General features: G+C 40.2%; 1 protein-coding gene across 7 annotated transcripts in view; it reads left to right on the top strand.

Annotated features, from left to right (window-relative positions):
- LOC100578423 overlaps positions 1-26,648 on the top strand; it is a 340,640-nt gene that overhangs the window by 157,928 nt on the left and 156,064 nt on the right. For 2 of the 7 annotated variants that reach the window (XM_016915973.2, XM_016915972.2), the window contains exon 1: positions 15,935-19,157. The exons of 2 other annotated variants lie outside the window; for them this stretch is intronic. In XM_016915973.2, coding sequence (XP_016771462.1) covers positions 19,103-19,157 — 55 coding nt within the window. In that variant the 5' untranslated portion in view covers positions 15,935-19,102. Of the gene's footprint in view, positions 1-15,927; positions 19,158-26,648 lie in introns of those variants that run through there. 3 more of the 7 variants (XM_016915969.2, XM_016915970.2, XM_016915968.2) reach the window with 3 other exon arrangements.

The raw sequence follows: 26,648 nt of genomic DNA, 5'->3' as shown, positions 1-26,648 counted from the left end.
TGATTATCGTTCAAGCGGAAGCGATCTTTCTTTTCGCGGTCGCATCGGCCGGGTTGACAAGCTCGCGATCGAATTTCTACGGCATTCCAAGGGGCAGTTTCTACGGCGTAGAACGATCTCAAGGCTGATATTAGAACGTGGAATATTCAGAGCCAACTTCACGAACGATATAACTTATATTAACAATCGCTATATTCCGTACATTTTTAATTATAATATCCCCTTTTTATTTTATTAAATTTTCAATTTTCGTAATTTTGTAATTTTTTGTGTTCGAAAAAAAGAGGAAAAAATAAAGGAAAAGGAAGGTTAATTTTAAAAACCCAACACTTACAATCATATATATACATTTGTCACATAATTGAAACAGAATTTCAATAATTATCGAGAATTCATTATAATTATTCCGCGATTCTTCCTCTTTTTCCACTCGATACGTTTCTCGAACGTGCCTTTTCGACGGGGAGATGCAGATCCGACGAGAAAGTTGTTCGGGTCGCGGTTATTTGATCAGAGACTCGTACGAACGAGTCGTTAGCTCGTACGTGCCAAGATCGAGATTCGCCGGTGTGGACACCAACACCGGTGCACGTGCTCCCGTATCATCGACATACGTGACTCCATCGCTGCGGCCGAGGTATATATTCCCTTCGATATATAGGGTGGGGTAATAACCATTGCCACTTGAAATAACTCGTTCGAATACAGTCCGAGTGAACCGAGCTGAACGATATTCGGCCCGCGGTGCTCGCCGATACCGATTTGCATGAATGGGAATTTTTTTCCGATCCGTCGATTTACTAGACTAGAAAGTAATTGGCGCGCAAACGCGCGAAACAATTGTCCAAGGATTTTATTTTTATTTTTCCGATCCGTATGATCTGTAAGCGATTGTGCTCGCTCGTTTCAAATTGTTTCGAAGCGAAATTGCTATTGGAAAATAAGTGGTAACACGTTTCGAATTTATATTAGCGGATTATGATCGAGTGTAACGAGTCCAATTCAACCAACAATTTATGAATAAGGCAACGAATCAATGAAAACGAATATTAAAAAGATCATTCAATCCATTCAGTGTTGAGAACCACTGCATTAGATACTTAACAAGCTCCGATTCTAACTCCTTCGAAAACGTTCTTAGAAAATAAATCTGCGTAAAAAGAACATACAGGAACAAAAGTTAAAAATCCAAGTTCAAATTCGAACTTACTCCTAGCCTAACCTCTCTAATGATCCTTCTCGTAGGTCGAAGCCATCACCCCGTAGCAATCGTCCTGGCCCAATAATAATCTCTCACGACAAAGTGGATGGAAGGAGCATTATATATTTCCAAGTAGCGCAGGCTATTTCCTCGTTCTACGTACGTCAAGTGTGCCAATATAACTTCAACATCCCCCGCATCCCTTCCTCCCTCTCCCTCTCTCTCTCTCTGTGGATGATATACGCGCGTTTGGCAGAAGCGTGTATATCGTGTATATACGCGAGGCGGGTTAGCTGTTACGAGGAGGATCGGGAGCATAAGTCTATACTTATGGGGGGGCTTAGGTGGTAGATATGGAGCGGTCGATAATGATCCAATATACTGGTACATCCTCGCGAAGTAATTACAATGATGAGCGAACCGCTACCATCGGGTTGGCACTCGGCTCCCTCGGAGGCTAGGCGTTGGATCTGAGGCCCTTCCTCGCCGCCCACCTCCTTTCCTCCTGCGCCTCTTCCTGTTTTTCTTGTTCCTTCCCCTCGCCCTCCTTTCCACCTCCCTCTCTTCACTTCACTTTATCTCGTTTCGTTCGCCTCCGCTTCTCCTTCTGGCGAGCGGCCGCGGTGCTCTCCGGTGTTGCGCACCGCAACAAGAGCAAACATCACCACGGGGTCGTCACGGGGCCACGGAGTCACGGTGGATGGATCTCTCGGAGCCGTTTCTCCGATCCCCTGGAATTATCACGGGGCCACCATGGGGGTTCACCCGGCCGGAAGTGCGTCATCAGCGGGATACGTGCTCCACGCTAACGATCATCGCAGCGCAGGCCTCAGCTCTCTCCTTCTTTGTTCGCTCCCTCTCTTATCGCTTTTGTCTCTCTCTCTCTCTCTTCCTTTCTCTCTCTCTCTTTCTTGTCCGCATCCATGACTCGATCAATGTTGTCAATGCTTCGATCCTCGTGTTTCGTGTGTATTCGTTCTTGAATCTTGATTCAGAAGGAATAACTGCGAAATTCATTCCTTTTAAGATCTGTTCGACGAATAATAATTTTAATAATCGTACGAATTTAAGTAGTGTAATAGAGGAAGGGAAAAGGAAGGCAGGACACGTAATTAAGAATAATAACTAATCTCTTGTCAAATTGGAAAATTTAAATATACACGGATAGGCGATTGATCACAATTGGCGGGAATTCTTCTGTCGAAGAAGAATTCGGTCGAGCAAGACGACGGCGAGGCATTCGCTCCGGCGAAGGTTCATTCATCGATTTTTTGTCCCGAAGAACCTGCTGCGAGCTAGATCACTCCAACTCGCCAGGAGCTGAATATAGGCGATGCGAGGTGTCTGATTAACGTTGCGTTTTTTCTCTCCTTTCTCTCTCTCTCTTTCATTTCTTTTTCTTTTATCAGAGAAAGAGAGCATACAGAGCATACAGAGGCTCGTCGTCACGAGCCGACGACCTCGCCCTCTTCGCTTCCTTTCCGGTCGACTCGATTATGAGCGAATATGGCTATCAAAGTGAACTGCCTCGGCTCTCGTTGCATCGACAGACAACCCGGTCTCGACGCTATCTCTGGCCGCATTCTTTTGCATAATCGATCGGTGATCGGATCGGTAGGCGGCTAGCAGCGGCGGCAATTATCTTCTTGTCGTGAGGTGAGCGAAAAATTTCTTTGAAGAGCGGGGAGATTGTCTGAGAATTCGCTTATATTATCAACTTCAGTGAAGAAGATTTCGAGGTTTAAGGCAAGGAGTTAAATATTGCGATTATCAATTGTGATATTCAATTCTGTTTCGTTTCGAAGAATAAAAGTGAAGCGAATGAATTAAATTTAATTCTCGATTAATCTCAACTTCTTAATTTTTTAATTAATCGAAACGAGAAGGAACGAAGCGCTTCTCGATCGAAAATTTTATATTCTTTCTCTTTGTTTCTCGTCCGCTGAGGAAAGGAAAATGAAAATATTCGTGATATTCAGACGAGCGACATCGAAGGGACGCGAAGTGACGCGTTGCGACGCCACTGTGACCGGTGCATCCTCGCCGAGAGGAGCACGCATAACGTAGAGATGTAGCGCTCCGGAGCTCCGGATCGCCGAGGGCGCGCTTCTCTCCGCAAGAAGCGGAGGTGAAGGGGGCACGCCAGCGACGAGGGGCCTGAAGAGCGCTAGGGGAAGAGGTCGACCGGGATAAACATCTGAGCCCCGCCCGGCACCCGAGGCTGCGGCCTTTTGTTGCTCCTCTTCATCCTTCCTCTTCTCCTACTTCTTCCTACATCCTTGCTCCCTCTCCCCTTTCGCTTCTGCTAGAAACTTTCTTGTTTCTCCTTCTTCTTCTCCTTCTTCTTCTTCTTCTTCTTCTTCTTCTTCTTCTTCTTCTTCATCGCTCTCTTCTGTGGTTGCTTCTTGTTGTTCTTCCACCGCTGCTGCCATTATCGATCACCGATGAGCCTCGGTCGGTACGTCGATATGTAACATTTCACACGTCCTCCACGTTTTATGGCGTTCCGCCTCTATCTGGTTTCCTTAATTGTATTTCGTTTCTGCTTGATTCGCAGCCTCGATTAACCCCGTGATTCAACGGAGTCGACCTTTTGCCACGGATTGATGAAAGCTCGAGAGATTACGAAAGAGACAACTTTCAATTAGATGTGTTATCCCTCGTTCGTTTCGATTCTACTTTGCCACTTTGATGATAATTAGGGATTAGTTGAGAGATAAGTTAATTTTTGAGATCTAGAAGATTGAAACGCGAATAATACTTTTTTGTATTAGAATCGTGAAAGTTTGTTGCCACGTAGATGGCGCGCTTGAGTTGTGCACACTCTGTATCTTTAGGTACAGAGAATATATGATGAAAGAAGAAGGAAAAAATGAGTGCCTAAAAAGAGAAGAATCAGAAGGAAGAAATTACTCGTGTTATTTACTGTTACTCATTTTAATTCTCCTCGCTCGTTTCCTTCTCGTTTCTTTCCATCTTTTATTTTCTCGAATCTTACTGTTGCACGAAAGAAAACAACCGTGATCGAACCCTCTTAAATCGTGAACGCTACACGATCTACCCGCAACATCTCGAACCGCCGAACAAATCCATCCCGTCCGACTAAATTAGAAATCCATCAGAGAACGCTTTTCACCCGAGCCTTTCATCATTTCATCCTTTCATTCCTTATCCAACAGAACGAGGCTAACGTTTATTCGAACCGTAATTCAAGTCGATCGCCGCGGGATTCGGGCCGATAACGAGCCTTTCCGATTAAAGTTTATTGGCCGGCCTCTGTATCAGATAAGAGCTTCCGTGTTGTTCCATGTCCAGTGATGACGCAGTCGAAAGCGTCTCCCCTCATGATTTCTCGCGTCCTAGACCTCGAAACAGAGACTACCTTGAGAAACTGGTGGCTCGTTTCTCATCCTCTGCACCATTCTCTTGAAGAAAAATTTAAATTTTCGATTATATTTTTTTTCTTTTGAAAAATAGCTTTCGTTGAAGGTTAAATAAATGATGAAAATCTTTCAATAATTATTTTTTTCAAAGGATAACATCACGATTCTTTCGAGATCCGAAGAAAAATTTAGACTTTTAATATTCTTTTCTTTTGAAGATTAGATATAAAAAAGGTTAAAGTATAATGAATAAAATAAATGTTTTGATAATTATTCTTTTATTAGTCAAAAACGTTTTCTCTGAACGGAAGATATTTTAATATGAACGAAGAATAACATGATTTTTTTTCAGGATACGAAGAAAAATTTAGATATTTTTCTTTTTTTGGAGGTTAGATTGAAGTGAATAAAGAAAATGTTTCAATAATTATTCTTTTTTACTGATCAAAAACTCTCTTGAAGAAAAGACATTTTGATATTAATAAGATCAAGAGGTGATGGTAATATTGAAGATCAGAAAATTTGATACCGATACTTCCTTTAACTTACATTCTACCGACGATCGGAAGAAGAATCTGCTGTCACAGATTTCGAAACGATGCTTCGAAACGATCATCCGAGTTATAAATGCATCTTGAACTCCGAACTTTCCCATCGTCTCTCAGCGAGAATAAGGGAAAGAAAGGCAGAAAGGAGCGCGGAGTGAAAGAGGGAGCCGGGGGAAGCACGGTGCACAAAGTGCAATTTCACCATTTTTGCCTCGTAAAATCCGGCCAATGAACGGCGTAAAAATGAATAACTGGAGGATCGTTCAACCCGCGGAACGAACTCTGCAACCCGCTCGCAGTGCGCACGATACAAGCGCCCTCTACCCTCGAGTCTACCATTCTTCTTCTTCTTCTTCTTCATCCTCGTTTCAGGCTCCTCTCCCTTCAACTCTCGCGAAACGATTTTTATCTTCCGGGTAGAATAGATTATCTTTATTTACGAGCGAATCAGTGGCGTGGGCAAATTGTTTGGGAACTGGTGGGCCGCTTATTTAGAAGCCGTAAACTATTCAATACGAACGTGGAACCGCCGATGCGTGCACACGAGTAAACGAAAATTTGAGAGAGCAATGCCGATAACGCTTATAAGATCGTTGTCTCTCACAAGAATGAAGACCATAGGAGTTTGATAAGTCACGTTCTTCGAATCGAAGTGGCTAGAAGTTAGATTAGGTTTTAATTTTGAGATATTTTGAAGGAGGAAAAAAAGGAAACAAAAACAAAAAGAAATTAATTGGAATGAATACGTTCCTTCAATTTGTATAGTTTTCGAGTTAAACTAATTTTTTATCTTCCAACAATTGAAGCTATTTGTTATTTATCCTAAAAATTATATTTATGTATTTTATATTCCCCTTCTTTTTATCGAATATCATTTGATGTATGTGAATGTTTAAATTTCGTATTTTATTATATCCAATTATTTGCTTAATGAAGAATCTATCTACGTACAGTTATTCCTCCTACTCGACTCGATATCTCATTTCTGAAATCTCTAAATTCCGCAACATCATCGTTTAGAAGCGAAACATCGCGATTACATCGCGCCACACTAACTCGTACGCTACTCGATTTACCCATCTTGGATCCGTTTTACGACTGTATCTAATATTTTATTGCCCAGTATCCAGCCGTTGATCGTGGTTGATTGCCATTAAAACGATAGATAAGTATCGTTGTGGAACCGTGTCCCTTTTCAACCGGGCTCGCGCCCATTCGAGGATTCGAGGGGATCACCCCACGTGTAATAATGTTTGACATTCCTTGGTGTTTGATCCTCTCAATTATTCGCCGGCTTCCAGCGATTCGTACGTGCTTAACGTCCCAATGACGAATTTACGATGTTTTTCTTCCTTTTGCGCGATTCCTTCTCATTAAAATCTCGTTCGGCTGTAATTTTCACGAAATCATATTAAATTGGAGGCTCGTGTAAATTTATACTTTTTTTTTTACGACACATTTGCCACTTTTATTAGATATAATGGTATTAGGCGATGTAATTTTATTAATATAATAATTTATTCCATTTTACGATGGAATCATTAATCTCTTATATATATGTATATACATTTGGATAAATATTTTTGAATTATAAAATATAACATATAATAATTGTAAAAGTTCAATCAGAATTATGTATATTTTTATACACGAATAATAGTTTAATATTTAACACTCGAAATGGAAATCTTTAAGATAAATCGAATCGTGGAATGATGAATGAAAAACGAATGGATGGAATAAATGGTGAGAGAAATTAATTGAAATTGATATATAGGAATAATAAAAAGATGGCAGAGATGGAAGAAAGTTAAACGAGAAATTCCTTCTAATCAAGACGTAAAAAATGCGAATAATCGAACAATTTATACATACTGAAACTGACAGAATTTTCATTTGTCAGGCATAAAACTGTCAACGTCCGAACGTGCAACTACATAAATTACTCAGAAAGATTCTAGCAACACGTTGAAAACGCGTTAAACGATTCACGGTTAATTAAGAGTCTCTCGTTTATTGACCAAAGCGTTAACACGTTTCCAGGGAGAATAATAAATTGGTCGATGATCCCCTTCATCCTCGAAGACGCCTTCCGCGAGTCAGGTGGCGCCACTTCTCTAAATTATTATACCTCGTAAACCATCGATTTTATGTAATCACGTTCGATCGATGACAACTGGCACGCAGTTACCTGATAATTGGAGAAGAAAATAAATAATTAACCGACAGATTGTAGATGGAAGCGTGAATAATCTTAGATAATTGGGATTGTGTCACACACCGTTTTAGGGAGGAGGGGTTTAGCAAAGATTGATTTGTTATCAATAAGACATGTTAAAGAACGTTTAAGAAAAGAAAGAGCAAAATGTATTGTAAATAATGAAGGATTATATTTTCTTGACAATTAAATGATGAATAAATAATAACGATTTTGTGCAAGTTTGATTCAGATTTAGAAATTGTATTATTATTTATCTATTTAAATTTCATTTATCGAAATTACTTAATGACACACTGTTACATTTATTCAAAGATAAATCGATTAAATAAAAGACACAATCAATGAAACATTTATTACACGAATTCCAATCGTACGAGTTATATCTTCTTCTTCCAGAGTGAAATTCTACATACAATATCCAAAGATTACCCGCACAATTGATTCCTTAAAAAAAAAAAAAGAATCGAGAACATAGTACATGTTCTGTCGAAAGCAAAGCAAAAGGAAAAAAGAAAGGAGAAAAATAATTTACACGGGGCATACATCACAATCCTATAACGCCTATAACGAAACCCACCAGCGTAAAATCAAACGCGAGATCCTTAATAAAACGGAAATAATTTAATCCAATCCCTGACGCGTCGAATGACACGCGTGGGCTAGCATTTTCATAGCGGCGCAACACGATCCATGAAAACCCACACGCGAACGTAGGAACAAGTTTCCATTCCATCCTCGTATCCTTCGTATTCGTTCGGGTATACGTATCTCGCGTACTCTTGAAAATCGCGGCTCCAAACCGAATCAGCTCGATGTACCAGCTCGTTCGATTACGCGTCGATCGTTCTAAGAAGCCATACGTCGGCCAATATAATTAACGAGCCCCCCAACAAGCAAGGAATGATTGCGTAAACGTAGCGTATAAAGCAAGCACAATTTTTAGACGGGGAAACGATTGAAAACCACCGGTTGGTTAATTGGTTCGTGAATCACGTACACACTTTTTTCGCCACCATTTTCTTTCTTTTCTTTTTTTCCTTTTTCCTTTTCCTCACCTTTTCCGCGTACCTCGTTCGATCACGCTTCCTTGACCTTTCAAGTGCGCGTTTATCTCTCTGACCTTTACCTCCGATGATTCATCAGCATCCGACGGCGTTACCTCGACAGTTATAATCATCGTGCGTGTTCATAATTCCATTTATCCGTTTGGCCATAGTAAACTTGTTTCGTTTGATTTGGTTTTCTCGAAGGGTAAGGGAGGTTTCTTCTTGTTGGAGAAAGGGGGAGGGATGTGTTGGTTGCGACAGCTTCTTCGTTTACGTTGAGAATGGTTAATTGGATGGATAATTTTAGAAATTAATTAATAGATAAGTGAATTTTCATAGAGTAAATTTCAATAATTTTTAATTATTTTATAATAATTTCGAGAAATTATTAATAAATATCGAAGAAAACTTAGATCTGACCCAATTTGATTATAGGATATATCGTAATATATTATATCTTAAGGAAATATTAATAAGCGTGTAATATATACACGTAATATGATGAGAAATAGCTTGAAGAAGAGCTTAATCCAACAGCTTGTTTATATACTTCCGTTTATAACACTTCCATTATTATCACTCTTAACACTTATTTACTTTCTTCGAGAAAAATCGTAACGTAAAATTTACAATCGAAAAGAGCTTACACAAACGTTCTAAAAAAAATTATTTATGTTCCAAATAATTACTCGATTCTCTATTCCCTTCGTATGCAACTCCTGGAAGCTCGAACTCCCCCCCTCCCTTCTCCCCCTCCCGCGAATTAACGAGCATCGCGGTTTTTAAATTATTCGAAACGAGGGGCGAAACGAGCCAATAATAAAACGGGTCGAGTCGTTTATGTTTCATACGCGAGGTGGTCATCGAAACAAGGTATTTAATTAACTAAAATCCGCGAGCATTATTCGACCTCTCCTCTCCTCTCCGCGTGGTGAACGGAGGCCGGGCGGAACATTCGTGTAAATTACATCGAAATTAACCGTACGTTACGAAAGCAGCCTCGTTTCTCTCTCCCGTGGGTACTGCACAGTGGGTTGCTACACAGGCAAAAAACTCGCGTGGTTCTGCGAGGTTTGGTTTAAAGGCCATGAAACTTTTTCACCGGAACTTTACGCGATCCCTGGACGGAGAAACGCGGCGGTGCCTTCTTCCCTCGTCGAGTGCCCTTCCATTTCCAGAGTGCTCGGATTTTTATACGTAAATGAATTTTGAGGCTGAACGTTGCATTGCATCTCGTTCGTTTCGTTCCACGAGGGCGCTGTTAATCCTTGGAAAGATAAGCGCGAAAAGGAGAGGAGGTTAGGTTGTACGGCGAGGGAATATACGGTTCGATCAAAACGAGATTGTAATTAACGTGTTTGCATGCACCAAACTTTTCTCGGATATGGTCCCTAGTTGATAAAAGGTTATGCCGTTTTTCTCCCCTGGCTTCTTTTCCCCTTTTAATTAACGTTACCGGTGAAAAATCGACCAGGCTGTTCGAGGTTATGTTTGATGTTACAGTTCAGGGTACGCGTGGTGAAGGATGTAATTAATGAGCGTCGAGTTTTAGTGTGAAACGTGTTTATTAATCGTCTCGTTTATCGAGGTCGTGTCGGGTAATAAAATAAAATTGCCGAGGAAATCGAACTTTTTTTTTTTCTTTCTTCTTGCCACGAATATCCTCGGAGGGGATCGATCCGACAGTTTTTGTCTGAGAGTTTCCTTCTTCCCCAATTTTTAATATTTGTATTTCGAATTCTTTCACGCTTCTTGCAATAATTATTTCGTGAGAAAAATTGTTTTCTTTTATTCTTTTTTCTATAATCTCAACCGATATTTTTATACGCTAATTTTTTTGCGCTTATTTCTGGGGAAAAATATTATTAACGCGTCATAATATTCACGATTCTGGAAACAACTTTAACCAACGGAGAACTCATTGACAACAAACTCGTATACAAAAACACTGGATGAAAATATCTTTCATCAAGAATCTTGAAAAGACAGTTAGAAGTAATAACCCGAACTCGAACCGTTATCCAAACGTTCTAGGCAACTTTCCTCCATCGTGTCGAAAGTCATCCGGGACCAAAATCTGGTATCACGATGGGCATCGATGCATCCAGTCTTCTTCATGGCTCATTAAGGCTCTGGATTCGTCGCGTGTTCTCCGCGTACATCATAATAAAAATTCCATAAACCAGATGCCCGTTATCGTTTTTACGCCTTCGAGAATGTAGACGCGAGTCCATTGGCCGTTCCAGAGTCCAACGTTTCTTCTTCCCCTTCCGGTTCGTCGATTGCTCTTTCTCCAACTCTTCTCTCTCTCTCTCTCTCTCTCTCTCTCTCTCTCTCTCGCTCGCTCGCTTTTTCTATTTTCCTTCTCTTCCTCCTCGTTCTCTTTCTTTCACGCGGGACGCTTTTAAGGCAAATTAAATACGGCGCAACAAATTACGTGGCGAGTCTGGCTCCTCGTAAATCAGGCGGCCAATAAAACGTCCTTCGAAACGGGCTGAAAAATTCGACGGGGTCCATTCGATAGGGCGTCCCACTTGCCGGAAGAGGAGAGGAGAAACTCGCGAGAGGGATTCTCGTGGGACATGGAGATGGCCGCGGGAGGGGGGGAGAAGGGTTTTTTTTCTTTTCTTTTCTTTTTTTTTTTTAGTATCGACAGGACGTCTCAATTAAATCTTCGAAATCATCATTGGGCTATCGTCGTCGTGAAGCTGTCGTTGGACCGCCTCGAGCCTCTCTCTTTCTCTCTTTCTCTTTTTCTCTCTCTCTCTCTCTCTCTCTCTGTTTTGTCGACGAGCGTAAATTTCTTCAGGTTAACAGGGCCTTATAGGTATTGGCCACGGGATGTTGCGCGAGAAATATACGAGATGTTGATCCCTGGTATCGTTAAAAATGGGCTCTTATCGGGGAATACGATTCTCTTTCCTCTCGAGGATGGGTTACGTTTGTAGAATTGAAGATGATTTCTAATAATTCCTCGTTCGTTACCTGAAATTCTTAAATGAAGAATAGAGATCGATGATATGAAGAGATGAGATGATAAGCCTGTTATTAGTATTTTAAGAAACGAATTCGTTAGGATCGTTTATTGGGAAGATTGTTATCGGAGACAGAAATATTCGAACCTATATATCCGTTAAACAGAAGTCAAGTAAGAAGTTGCTGAACGTGATATGGAAGTATGATGAGAGGGAAAAGTTACTCGCTTTACACAGAATTGAAACACGATCATTTCTAATATCATTCGAAGCGAGAATGGTTCTTTTGCCTTAGCTTTTCGAAGCCTGCCTCGGTTTGTTTAGATCCGAACACTCCATCACACACTCCATGGATTATAGTGTTTCAGAACGCGGCAATTTTCGCCGGGAAATACGATGATCGGCTCCGAGAGCATGAATTAGGATTGATTCTTCTCTCGACTGGGAACGATCCTCCACTCAAGGATGTTCGAGGAAAAGAGATGTTGTTACCATATTCAATTTAATTTCTTTCTTTTCTTTTTTTTCCCTTCTAACTAAAATCTTAACTTAAAAATCAATCTGAAACTTGAGATGAAACTTTCAGATTTGTGAAAATTTTACCATACGTTATTACCCAATAAATAAATAAATAAATAAATATAAACTCTCTCATAACAGTCTAAATTAAATTATCAACAATTTCAACATTTTCAAATCTTCGTAACATCGATCCACGTAATATACATTGGAAGGAAGGAAGAGAAAAAAAAACAAGGAGAAAGAAACCTCCTAATAATAATAATAGTAATAATAATAATAATAATAATAATAATAATAATAATAAAAGAGATCCAGTTCGATCCACGGATGGTTGGAACGTACAAAAGGCAGCAGCTCGTTATCAGCCGATCCCATCTTATCAGGCTGAACCGGCACAGCCGATAAATCATCCGAGTCCTTGGCGGGGCACCTTTAATTACCGGCCGTGGATCGAGGGAAAAAAATATGAAGACGTAATACGTTATCCGGCTGCCTCTCCTCGTGCCTACCGGTAGATAGGGAGGCCGGTCCAGTTGATGCCGAGAGGCGTTGCTCATAAATAATGAACACGTATTCATGAACGCCACTGGTTACTTCGGACCCCGAAGATGAGCTATGGGGGCTAGGCCGCGGCTTCCAGTAACGCGGGACGACTTTAACGCGTCGATTTCGAGCCGATCGTCTTCCGTTCGCCCTCTCCTTTCTCTCGATCCTCGTCCCACTACGAGGGTGCGACGAGAGCGAGCGCAGGTTGCCCGTGGCAGAAGTGAGGTTAGGTTAGACGCTTAGGCGCGGCGTTACATTGCATCGAGTTGCAAACTCGGGCGATCGAGTTTGTAGCCACGGTACAACGAAGCGAGGCGGGTTACGAAGTTCGTTGCGAAGTTTGAGACGAGCGTCAGGCTGTTTCTTTCTTCTTTTTTTTTTGTTTGTTCGAGATGAGAAGATCGGAATGCGAAGAGAATAATGAATATTTTGAAATATTGGTAGGATAATCTTTCGTTTGATTAATTTAAATAATCGTTTTGATTTAGAATTGGAATAATGTGGACAATTTTATTAGCACGTTAGCTAGATTCAGAAGTTATGATGTAGGGTATGACAGTATTTGAGTAAATTGGAATTCATTAGACATCAAATATTCATTAAATTGCAGATGAATAAGAAAGGTTAGATTAAAGTGTATCATTATATAGAAATAAATAAATTTTCTACCTTATTTATATGCAATAAGAACGGAAAATATCTTCATTTGCCTAATGGAATTTTATTCTCATTTAACTTAAGCTTACGGAACGTGAGATTAAAAATTAATGTTAAAAATTATTAATGTTTTACGGTTAAATGCGTTAAATAAAAGCGATGATACAGAAAATACTTATATGATAAGATATTAAAATTTATTATCAGAAGAGAAGAAAAATCAAAAAAGACATGCAAAATATAGATATTTGCTTAAATATTTAAAGATCTTCTTGATAAAGTAAACTTCAGAGTGTCTCGTCTAGCTGGAAATCTCGAGATAATTTCTGTTTTAATCGATGTTAGAGTATAAGCTTTCACGGCAAGTTATGGTTAATCAGGATTTTATTAATTCAAAAAAAAAAAAAAGAAAAAAAAATGAATGAAACGAGAGCACTCACGGGAAATATTCTCATAAAACCTCTTAATAATTTTGAAAAAAAATTTTAATAGGTACTGAGATCTCGAATATGACGAAGTAGAAATATTTTAATCGAGGCGAATAAAAAGTAATTTAACTTGTTGAAGCAAAGGAAACCTCATATATTTTTAACGTAAAGTATAAAATGTTGAGAAGATAGGATATATATTGCTTATCAAGTTCCTTGACAGTTCTAATTTCCGGAAGAATTGAACTGACTTAACAGGTTATTACTTACTTAATGAGAAGAAGTTTTAATTGAGAAGAAATTGAGGGAAAGAAAGGAATAAGAGATTGGATCGATTTTTTTTAAATAACGAAAATGCATTTTTAACAAATTTATAATTATAATACACTCTACGTAATTTCAAATTCAACGTTAAATTAGATCTATTCTTTAGAATATTTCGATGAAAGTGTTTTGATCAGAACCATATTCATATGGAAAGAAAGGAAAATAGAAAGATAATTGTTTAAACGCTGAAAGCAATGAAAAATGCAATAAAATGGCGCTTTATCACAAATCAAATATTACTTAGAAAGTATCCCCTTCCATTTCCTTTATACGCTTTCTACTAATTTTATATCGAAACGAAAAGCTCCGATCCAAGATTATCACTGGAATCGAAGAGCTGTAGGCATTTTCTATCTAAAATCCTATCTATCTTAAAATCGAAGTGTTTCACGATTTTAACATATTTTAAAAATATTCTAAATTATATACTTTCCAAGTATTTAGAAAGCAACTATCTAAATCAATTCGCTCAAATTTCAATGTTGATCTCATAACCTAAAACAAATGACAAGTTCTTTCCTAGTTCCCCCTAGATTTTGTTGACCATGCGATTTTATATTCCCTGTCTCAATATGAAATATAACAATATTAATAAAATATTAATCCGATCGAATTAATATTGATAAAATATACATAACTTTTAACAACCTTAACCTAATTTATAACCTATAACAACCCATTATACCACATAAAAATACGAAAAAACACGAGAAAAAATAAAGTTCATCGATCGTCCGAGTCGCTTCAATTTTTTTCAATTTCAAAAAAAAAAAAAGAAAAAGAAAGTTAAAAGTACACCGTCCCACGTTCATAGTCCGACAAGAGGAGAGCCTCGATCCACGATCGAGATTCAGCACACTTTAATCGCATCTCGCGTTAGCCATCAGCCATCCCCTTTGAACAGCAGCACCGAGTTTCGATTGACGCTAATCTCTGGTATCGACGGTGCCCGGTGCGATTACTACATCGTCGCGGGACAAGCGTGCAGGGACGGGCATTGGACGGGCCCCGTTTAATCGCGGCTCCGGGCCGCGAAAGAGAAAATGGCCGAGGTGGTAATGGCTAGCTCCGGAAGCTGGCCGATCGGTTCCAGATAGGAGGGGCGGCGGGGCGGGAAGAGGAAGGGAGCGATGGAACGAAGGGACTTTGCGGCGCACACTCTCGCCTCGCTCCTCGCGTGGACGAAGCTCGTCGATGAAGGGGAAGGCGAGAGCGAGCTCGTCGCGTTCCCTCGAATAATCTCGAAGCGAGCGGATATCTAAACGAGGACCTTGAAGCGAGCCCGCGGGCGATGCACGCGTACATATGTACGCTCGCTTCGAAGCGGACGTATGGAAGTCGAGTGGCTCGCCGAGTGATATATATCGGCCGCGATATATCGCTCTCCCGATGCCATGACTCGATCTTCGGCCGCTGCGGATGGAGAGAGAGAGAGAGAGAGAGAGAGGCGAGTCGGGAAGAGGTGGCGGCCTCTCCTCCACGCCACGCACTCTCGTTGCAAACAACAACGCGCCACCACGCCCTCGTGAAACAATGTGATGGTTAACCTAACAAGCTCTCATCCGTGCTCGAGCGTGCTGCTCCTACCACCCTACCGTGCACGGTTGCGATGAGACGAGGTTAGGTCGCCACGCGGAGAGACGCCTAGGGCAACACTTGCAGGACACCGGCGATATTCCGCGGCGATAACGATGTTGCGACGTACGCGAGTCAATATGTGGTGGGTTATGGCGTTAAACGCGGAGTTTCCAGTGCAAGGAGTTTCGTTAGGGAGTTTCGCTTTGATTTTCCTTTTTTTTTGATGTTGCGCTGCTGATTGGATACGTTAGTAGAGGCAAGTAGAGAGGTTAGGTGGTGGAAGATGGAAGAGGAGTTTGGAACGCTTGGTGTAAAGGTGGCGCGTAGGATATTATTACACGTTGATGTTTAATTTTCATTGTTCAAAAATCACTGTTAGTTGAAATTATATTAATTGAGGGTTAACTAAAATTGAAAATTGAAAATATTTAAGTTGAGAAGCAGGAAGGAAGGAAACGAGGACTTTTAACTTGGAGGAATAATAAATTCCATTGGACGTAAAATATCTAATTTTTCTTTCTCGGGTGATAAAACGAATCGCTTGACAGGCGAAGCCTATCCTATCGTATAACAATTTCTAAAAACAGTTGAATCGGTGATCGTCACGTTTGAAGGTACACGCAATTGTTCTGAAACCGCATCCATATCCGCTCGGGGATGGAACAAGGCATTCTTGTCTCGTTTTATCGATATACTGTCCACCTAGACGAAACGTAACTCCGTACAGCTAGAGACGTAAAGAAAGACGTAGTTAGACAGCGTACGACGTTCCCGGACGACGAGTCGGGAGACAATCTGCCATCGGGTTTGTAACCGTGGATCGGTGGAAACGCCTGGAATTCAATACCCTTCTGTTCCTTCGCTGGATCCAAATATGGAACTCGGCAACGACCTTTGTAGGAAGCCATAGTCGGCACACGAGAAACACGAAAGTACCGCGTCTGCCTTTTGTCCGAACATCGATGAAATCTAAATGAACGAATCACTTTTCTTTTTTCATTTTTAATCATCGTATCCTTCTTCTTTTCTATTACCACAAGTTTGAATTTTCATCAAAACATACGTCCCCTTGAAAATTCTCGAAGCCTCAAAAAAAAAAGGAAAAGAAAAAACAATATCTACCCAATTCTCAAGCTTCCCAAATCAAAACACTCTCCAAACCGAATCACGTTTCATTCGTCGTCATCATCATCATTATCATCATCATCATCATCATCATCTTCATCCTCATCCTCATCCTCATCCTGGCCGCTCGAACATCACGCCCGAAAGAAAAACCCAATTCATCAGAGCTCGAAAAAATACCCATTCCCATCGAGCCAAATCGAATCGCATCATTTTCGTCTCATCATCGCCGCGTCCCGGACGAAGGAAACGAGCTGTTCCCCTCGAAAGCGACGAAAGGACGAAGGAACGTATCCATGCCGAAACGACAGGTTACTTCCTCCGAGAGGCGAAGGTGCGCGCACCACCTTCGTTCTCGAGGTCCTCTGTTCGATTCCTACTCCTCCAGGTCCGCTGATATCATCCTACCCACAACGATCGCCACCACCGTCGCCTCGCTCCGCGTACCACCACCACCGGTTACCTTTTGTCCACCACCACTTGGCCCGGCTACCACCTCCTTGTTCGCAGGCAGCGCGGGGCACCTCGCCATGTGACTGATTCCCCTTCTCCGCAGGTTGACGAGCGGTGGGCCTGCCTACCTGCCGCCCGTTGCCCCGCTCCCATTACGACGCGGACTCTCGCGGCAGGTGCACCAACCTAAGTGCCACTCCGCTTACCTGTGTGTCGTGCCTACCAAGCCAGCGTGTCCGGTGGTCAGGTTCTTCCCTCTCTTTCTCTCTCCCTCCCTCTCCCTTTCTCTTTCTCTCTCTTTCCTTCTCTCTTTCTTTCCTCTCTCTCTCTTTCTCTCTTTCTCTCTCTCTCTCTCTCCTTCTCTCTTTCTCTCTCTCTCTCTCTCTCTCACCCTTTCTCTCCCGCGTGTGTCTCCTCTTTCTCACCCCCTACCAAGCTTCGTCCTTCTCCCTCTGTCTTCCTCTGTCCCCTTCGACGTCGCCTCACGCAGCAGTGCGGTGTTGTAGTGTCGTGTCATCCTGCGCTACGTCAACGATCCTCCCGAACGTGTGTCGAGGCAACGATCGATCGATCGCGTATCCTCTCTTTGACTGTCCGTCGCTACCTGGCGCGCCCGTATATATAAAATATCTTCCCTCACCAATATATATCCTCCGCCACGAGAAGTTCTAGTTACGTCCTTAGTGCGCCTTATCCTCTTGGTTGGGAAACGTACTCGGCCGTTTTTCTCTCCACCTCTGCCTTGCACTTACTTGCGGTCGAGACCACGTTGTTACGTTGTCGTGTGGTGGCTGTTCGTCGTTCGCGCTCAAGTCTCAAGTCTCGGGGAAAGGAAAAGAAGGGAACGGAAGAAAAAACTTGAAAAAAAAGAAAAAAGAAAAGAAAAGAAAGAAAAAAAGAAAGAAAGGGTAAAAGAAAAAAGAAACAGAAAAAGAAGAGAAAAGGAAAGGAAGATCTCGTTTCACGAGTCCGAGGCTCGGACTCGAGGTTTCCGCGTGTGTAAACAATCGTGTGGAAACAACGATCGGGCGAAGGCGAGGAGGAGCAGAGCGCGTATTCGAGAGGTGTTCGCCACGCGACAGCATAGACCAGTTGGCCGCCGCGTCAGTCGAGGATCGGACGACGATCGTCGACGATCGCCGCGCCGAGTTTTACACTCAGAGTTTCCTTTTTTTTTTTTTTTTTTTTTTACCGTCGCGATCGTCGCGAGTGCCAGTGCCGCAGTTTGGGTATCGAAACTCCTCGAGTCCACGAGGATCAGTGACGCGACGCACGAGGGAGCACTACTAGAGACCCTGGCAAGGAGGGACACCCGGTGAACGTGTCAAAACGTCCGCCGCCGCGACTCCTCCATTGACATTTCCGTGACATTTAGTGCGCGACCGCGCGCCAGCCTTGCGATTCGAGGCGACGAGCCTCGTCTTTTTCGTCGTAACACGCGTCACCAGAAACGGAGAGAGAGAGAAAGAGAGAAAGAGAGAGAAAGAGAGATCCTTGGACACGGTCTGAAGCCCACACAGTGTTCGGAAAAGTCGCCAGGTTAAACAGTTACGTTACGTTTCTTCTTTTTTTTTTTTCAACGTAATAATCTCATCGATGACGAATCCTCTTCCGCGCTTTATTATCGACACGCGCGTCTTATCCGTGTTTATTGTCATCCACCGTTTGGAACCGGCCACTGGACGCGCGATTCGTAGATAAAAGAAAAAAGAAGAAAAAAAAATAATAAACGCCCTCTCGACCATCTTTCTTCGAGCTTTCACCTCCACCTGGTCGAGGAGTGATCGTTACTCTCATGATCGCGAGCTCGCTGCGTTCGCGCGTGATCAAGATCTGACGTTCAACAGGTGGTTCGGTATATTGTATTCGGTTTTGGTGGACGAGTTGGGGGTAGGTGGTTGGTTTCACCGATCGAGCTGTATATATACAGAAGATATATACAGTTTGTGAAGAAGGTTTCGTTCGACCGGAGGGAGTCGAGGGGGTTGATTGTTCGCCGGAAGGGAAGTTGGCCGGGTTCCGAATCAAACTGGACATACTCACCGCCACGTCGGGACGTACGGAGTGGAGATGTCCGCGGGTCGCTGAGAGAATGAGGGAGTTGGACACCGAGAGCCCTGTTGTCTGGCCGGCCTGGTGTTACACTGGTGAGTCGATTGTTGAACATTTCTTCTTGGCTACGAAAAAATTCTTTCTTCGAGGGGATTCGATGGTGATGCGCGTTTTTTGGGAACATTTGTGAGGTGTAGGTAATCGAAGTTTTTTGTTTTGTAGTTTACTTTCGAATTTTTGTTAAAGAAATGAAGGAGAAGAAGAAGAAGAAGAAGAAGTAGTCGCGAAGTTTCGAAGTTTCTGATCGGTGGATTTTTTTGAATCTTTGAATTCGTTTGTAGAAAATATTTAGGAAGAGGAAGAGAACGTTTTAAATTCTACTCTTAAAATTCGTGAAATTCTGGTAAATTTTTATCTCGAATCGTTGAAATTATTGAACCGATAAAATGCAGGAAAGCGCATTTTCTACATATCTTTAGATATGATCTATTGTGTCGTTTGACCTTTTGTTCGTAGGAAACGAGTAATTATTCGAAACGTGTATAATTTCTTTTTATAAGAATATTCACCTTGAACCCAACTCGTAAAAATATTTAAAAGAGAGAAAGAATTATCGTGTTAATCGTTTCGATGTTAAATCTTTGATCGATCGATCTCTCGTTAACGAGAAATGAATAACATTTTGAAAAATCGTAAGCTCGTTCTCTAATTTTAAAATAAAATATCCGAAAAAAAGAAATAATTGTTCACTTTAATGAAACGAAGTAATAAATAAAATTAATTTCCCTATAGATTAATTAACAAGCTTTTAAATCGAGACGGAATCTTACGATATTTGTAATTTTATTAGCAAGTATTAATAAAACAAGGATTATTGTTTTTCTTTTTATCCGTACTTGAATAAATCATCTTAATTATTATTCGAGATCGAGTCATACAAATGTACGTAATAATACTAGGCATAAATTCTACGAAAGGAATGTTCGCAATTGTTGACAGTTTTTAACGATAACTTTAAAAAAATCTCCACTCCTCGTAACATTGTTGATGTTTCTTCTCTTTCAACACATCTGTTCGATATATTTGGACGATTATATCGTTTGCGTAAACGTTGTCAACTAAGCGTCTCACGTCCAAAATATTTATCCTGCTGTCGTTGCCATTCATCGTCAAAGTTCCATTCAGGTAACACTTTCCATAGATTACGATAATTGTCCAACATGATAACGAGTGGTATAATGATCGCAATTTGCGTATATCGTTGTTCAAAAATTTCCAACCGTAAATAGCTCTTTCTAATCACGAATGCAAATATGCAAATACGCGTCGTGTCCCATTATTATTGTACGATATTTATTTTTATTTTATAACTTTTTTTTTTTTTCCTTAACATCCATGATTTTCAATTTATTTTTCGATAAAAAACAAATTACAACTTTTGACCGATCGAAGCAATCGCTTCTTCCAAAAGAAAGAATACAATTTAATTAACTGCATATAATAAAAATAAAACTTTTCACGATATCTTTATCGTGATGAATGTTTCTAAAATTATAATAAAATTAAATATTTAAATATATTCGTATCTTTTTTTTCTTTTTTTTTTTTTTTTCCTACGAACAATGAAATAATTTTTCCCGGAGGAAAGACATCGATTTCTTCGAAATTAGCGATAAGTAACGATAATAATTTCTCTGCGTCACAATTATTCAGATAATGGCGAAATATTGTTTCGAGGTCATGAATCGTTCTCTCATGGTCGGCGTTCACTGGTCTAATCAGCGGTACGTGTTGATAGCGGACAAAATTCTATCGAGCTTGTTGTAATAGGATGCCATTCGCGGTGACGAGTTGCGGGAAGTTATGAAACACGTGTACACAGCCGAAGTAGGCGGTTACTCTTCGTTGCTGGAATTCGTACGCTCGACGTATGTATTCTGCCGACTGTTCACAAATTCAATTGTGACGTATGCGGGGGGAACAAACACGGCACGTCGATAAGAAATCTCGAATTATGTTTCGAGATATTGTATTGGAATATTGCGTAATATTGAGCGATAACGATATTCGCCGATTCTTCGATGAATAATATCTCGTGAAGCGAGATTGATAGATCGAAAATTGAAAATTCGAATCTGGTCGAAGCATCTCCGATAAAAACGTAACTTTTTCTTTCCTCGAAACACGGTCACGTTTACGTGTGTAAATGTTCCTCGATCGTTACATATAATCTTAATCTCCTCTTCATTATCTCTCATTCACCATAATTCAATTCACGAAAAATAATCTAAACGCACCATTTTCAAGAAGAAATTCCAAAAGTCGAAAAAAAATTTCTTCATTATCTCCCATTCACTATAATCAATTCACCCTCCCTCGAAATAATCTAAACGCCACCATTTTCAAGAAGAAATTCCAAAAGTCGAAAAAGTTTCTTCCCCGAAAATCCTTCCAATATTTCTCCACTTCCCTAAACAAACCAGCCGGTTTGATCTCCCCCCTCCTCCCAGAGAATTCCATTTACACTCCTCCCCGAACACGCGTTTTATCTTCGCCCTATCACCGATGGAAGTTCACCCAAAAACGGTGGACGAGCCGGACGATATTTTCGGTGCCCTTACGCCATAAAACGTCCCCCTCCCCTCTAAGCATCTTAAAAGGGTTTTCTCGAGAGAAAAAGAGAGAGAGAGAGAGAGTAACGAGGGGAAAGAGTGAATGGAAGATGGAGAAGTTGGAGAGGGGAGGGAGGGAACTAATGTCGAAGTGTGTAATTACGGTTCTCGATCTTGACAATTAGGAGGCCGTGGAAGCTGTCGGTAGCGAATAGGCTGCCACTTAGCTGCCGAAATTCCCAACAGCCTTATCTTGGCGAATCGGGCTCGGTTATTCGTCGGGCTCTTCTAATTAAGAGGGGCTCCGCTGATTTTTTTTTTTTTCTTCTTCTTCTTCTTCTCCTTCTTCCCTACGAAACGAAATTGCTCCCCGGACGACTATTCTATAGACATTTCGACGACGTTTTGTCGCGAAATTGCCTAATTTCCTTTTTTTTCTTCTCTTTTCTTTTCTTTTCCCCCAAAAGAGGCTGTTTTCGGTGACGCTTTGTTTCTTTCAAAGCGATGCGATATCGCTTCTCGTTCGAGTGTAGTTTTAAAGTGTGTGTGTGTGTATTATATAGAATATAGAAAGATTAAAAAGATATTCGTGGTTCTTCAAGATTTCATTCGATTTTTTCAAAATATTAAGATATTCATATAATGATGTAGGTACGTTATCGTTTATTATATTTTTATTTCTCTTTTCTCTCTTTGCGAAATTATTTCATTAATATGTGTAATTACTATGCATATTCGAAATGAAATCATGTTATTTCAGTTATTAGTTATTAATTTATGACAATCTATATTTTAGTATTTTGTGCAACCTTCGTATATTTATCATTTTCGTTCAATTATAAAGTAATGATTATCTTTTTTTACAAAAAAACATTTTTCTCAGTATAGTTTCACATTCATTAAGAAATATGATAAAAACTGCTACACAATACGAATGATCGTAATTTTTCGAGAAACTTAAATGCAATATCAGCATTGGTAAATTAATTTCAAAATTTTATCGAAACAAAAGACTCCAATAAATATAATTCAATCCTCAAATCTACCAAAACTTCGAATAGAAAGCTTAAAAGAAACAACCTTTGAGACATCAAACGCCATCTGCAACGTCTCAAATCGTCTCTTCGTCGATTCCTCAATTTCCAAATCACTCGAAATTCTGACGTTAATAATTCGTCTCGAGAATTGAAACTCCTCACAATTCAAACACACTTCTCCACTCTCTACGAGAAAGATCCGATTCACCATGGATCAACACTGGTCCAACTGGCGACGTATCGAAGATGATGATGATGATGATGATGATGATGATGATGATGATGATGATGATGATGATGATGATGATGGAACGTGTTGTCATTTGCATGTGGCCCACGTGTCGCGGGTCCCGTTCCTTCGCGGTGCGCGCCACAATGGCGGCGGCAATCAAACGCTTTTTCACAGGGAATACATTATCTTTCGACCAGTTGATGCTTCCATCCAGTTAACCAGCGCAAATTGTGATTTGGCGACAGCCGAGACCACGCGGAACGAATCCGCGAGATTCGATGTAACGGCGAGGTAATGGCGTACGCACGAGCCAACCTGGCTGCTAATGGGATTAATACTCGTTCTGGACGATTATGTGTAAATATGGACACCGTTTCTCGGTTTATGGTCGTTGCGATTAGAGACCTTTTGGGAACGTTCGAAAAGTTTTGAACTCGATCCGGTGAAAATTTGACGATGAACTTGACGAAGAATTTTTTTTTTTCCTTTTTTTTCTTCTCTTCTCGTATTTCGATTCAAAGTTTTTTAAAGTGTAGAAATTTAAATTTGCACGTTCTATGCAAATTAATATTTTGGCGAATATTATGGGAATGAGACTGAATTGAAATTTGTTTCGAGATGAATATTTTTTACGTATCGTGTGCGTTATATTTTTACATGTTTAAATTCTTCGTGAATACAGGAGAAGATCTTCTGTCTATTTATTTGTGTCTCTGACAGTATTTAACATAATATATTTTCATCTTTGATGTGTGGAATATATGTATAAAAGAGTACAAAATATATTTGAAAAATATAAAATTAAGATTAGAAAGTGAATAATTGATCGAGAAACGAAAAAACTAACTAAATTTTCCATCCATAATTTAATGAAATATTTACGATTAATGTTACAAAGATATATTTCCTATATATACTTTTAAAAATAGCCTTTACACAATATTCGTGACAAACGTGTTTCAGCACAAACAAAAAAGAAAAAAAAAATAAGTAATTAAAATTAAATAATGTCTACATTCATATTCAAACGAGCTGATAAACATAGAACTGTTTTAACCTCTAGCACAATGTGTCCAATTGTACGTTACATCGAGCTCAAAATGTACTGGAACACTCTGTACTGAAGGAACGATCCACCAGTTATCGGTACGAGTGCAATTTCCTGTGGTCACGGATCGGTTATCTTATCACGACTGTCGGTCGGTGAAATTGTCAGGGAATTTTTGCAACCTTCTAAACAAAGAGAACGAACAACTTGCAACGTCCGTTTCGATAGCCAGTGACGCCGATTTTGCAATCGTCTCTTGTCGATTTTAATGATCGACGACATTAAAGAGATAATCGGCAACAGATGAAAATACGGCTCGTGCATTTTTATTACGTAAAAAAAAAAAAAAAAAAAAACAATCTCGAATGGGAAATTTTGAATTATGATCGTGCATTTAAGCAATTTTCGTATGTTTGAGGGTGAAATTGGTTTTGTGGTTTGTTACGACGATTGTGGTTATGTCTTCTATGCAAGTAATGGTATTTAATCGTTCGTAACGAATCAAAGACGTTTTTTGAACAATTAAAATGTACAGTTTAATTTTTTCCAAGCTGTATGCCTCCTGTTGCTCAAAATACTCTTCGTTTCGATCCTCTTCTTTTTTTTTTGATTATTCAATGAGATATTTTAGAAAATAGCGTCAACTCAAATGTTCAATTTTTCGAAATTTTCAATAAATAAAATTATTGTTTCAAAAATGAATTCCACGCTTAAATCTAATATATATAAACTTTTATAAGAGCTTGAAACAGACAGCCTATAACTCTTCATCTTTCAAAACACGCCAATTTCAAGGAAAAATCTTAATCCCCTCCTTCCCCGTATAATCTTTTCTTCAAAGTATTTATTATAAAAGAGAGAAAAGTGAAGAAAAATTTCGAATCTTTCGCATAGATCCACGTAATGCTTACGTATTGAACCTCGACCTTCCTTCAAATGATACGGATGGTCGTATTGGCTAATCCTCTCGTACGATTCACCATCGGCAGAGTTAAATATTGGCTGTCGCTCAAAATACTAAAGAGTGCTCGTTGACCAATACCCTCGTTGACCGCCATCGTCGATTGGCATGTTTATGGGCCACAAACCATCCTGCATCGTTGCATCCTTGCCTCCCTGAATGAATCGCCGTACGGATTTCGTTTCATTTTCATTGTTTCTGACTGACAATGAATTACACCGCCCACGTCATTGTTCAACGTGTCGTGGCTAAGAGTAGGTTAGTTTTGTAGGTTAGGATGACGGACCACCAATGCTGTGTTTCTGCGTTTTTCTTCTGTTTTCTGGATTTTACTTGAATGAAAAGGAATGGAAAGAGTGTTTGAATTTGAAGTTTCAGGAATCCGTTTCGTGAACAATTTTAATATTCTTTAATTCTGTAAATTTATGAAATTCTTGAATTCTTTCCCTATCTTGAAGTCAGATAGTCATTAATCAGAAGAAATAACAAGTTAGTTTTATTATGCAACTCAAAATATGTTTCTTTTTTCAAATATTATCGAAACTTCAAGGAATATAGGTTATCCATTTTCATTTAAAAATTAAATTAAAAAATTCGAAAGTGAATTTTCGACGTTGCTTCTAAAAATTGGTGTTTTTAATTAATTTTCTTCAATTCTGTAAATTTATGGAGTTCTTGAATTCTTTCTCTACCTTGAAGTCAAATAATCATTAATCAGAATAAATAATAAATCAATTTTATTACGCAACTCAAAATATATTTTTTCTTTTTAAATATTATCTTATAAACATCAAGGAGTATAGGTAACTACTTTCATTAAAAATTCGAAAATGAATTCTCGACGAATTCTGCTTCTGAAGTTAATCAATTGATGCTTTTAAAAATATGTTTCTATTCGAAGTTCACAACAAATTCAACAAACATCAAATTTGCAAACTTCGAAATGAATGAAAAATCTCAAGTTTGACTCAAACTATTGAAAAACCACACTTTCGTTTCTTCACACTTTCGCAGCGAAAAATCCTTTCGATCCACGTTTTGGAATTTCCGGCCGATTGCGTAATCGTTAGTCGTGGAAAATCGAGCGGCATTGGTCATCGTGTATCGATTTCCTCGAGGAAAAACCGACGGGCAATTGGAGAGTTAAATTTCCAAATTAGCCGCATGTCGGAATGGAACGAGTTTTCCTCTCCCGATCGGGAGAGAGGATGAGAAAAGAGAAGGAAGGAAACTCGAATGGAAATCGACAATGGTTTTTAGCCTTTCGTTGTGCCGTTGGCCGGCACGAACGGGCCCACAGAGTTTCTAGTCGCGAGTACGATCGCGCCCACGTATCGCCGTCACCTTGTCATGTTTAATTTGTCCGCGATCCGACAACCGGTTGACGTGTGATTCGACGGTTTGTCGCGGGGCACGCGATCGTCGGCAACGATAAACGTCAACATCGGCCGCGATTTCCTCGAGATCAAAGAATGGTATTGCTACGGGGAGAGATCGGTTCTCTCGTTCCTTCGAATCGGGCCGCGTTACGAGGAATTTCCGCGTTGCGATCGGGTGATGTGATTTCGTGGAAGGTGGCGTTACGAGCGTGGATTCTTCGTAATAAGAGATTATGTAATACAGATGTAGAGATTTTATTCCATTTTCGTCGAGCTTGCTCTTGCGAAAAATTCCAATTATGAAAAGAAGTATAAAC

The sequence above is a fragment of the Apis mellifera genome, linkage group LG13, assembly GCF_003254395.2.
Source record: "Apis mellifera strain DH4 linkage group LG13, Amel_HAv3.1, whole genome shotgun sequence".
In the NCBI taxonomy this organism is placed as follows: Eukaryota; Metazoa; Arthropoda; class Insecta; order Hymenoptera; family Apidae; genus Apis; species Apis mellifera.
This window is presented reverse-complemented; position numbering and strand designations above follow the sequence as displayed.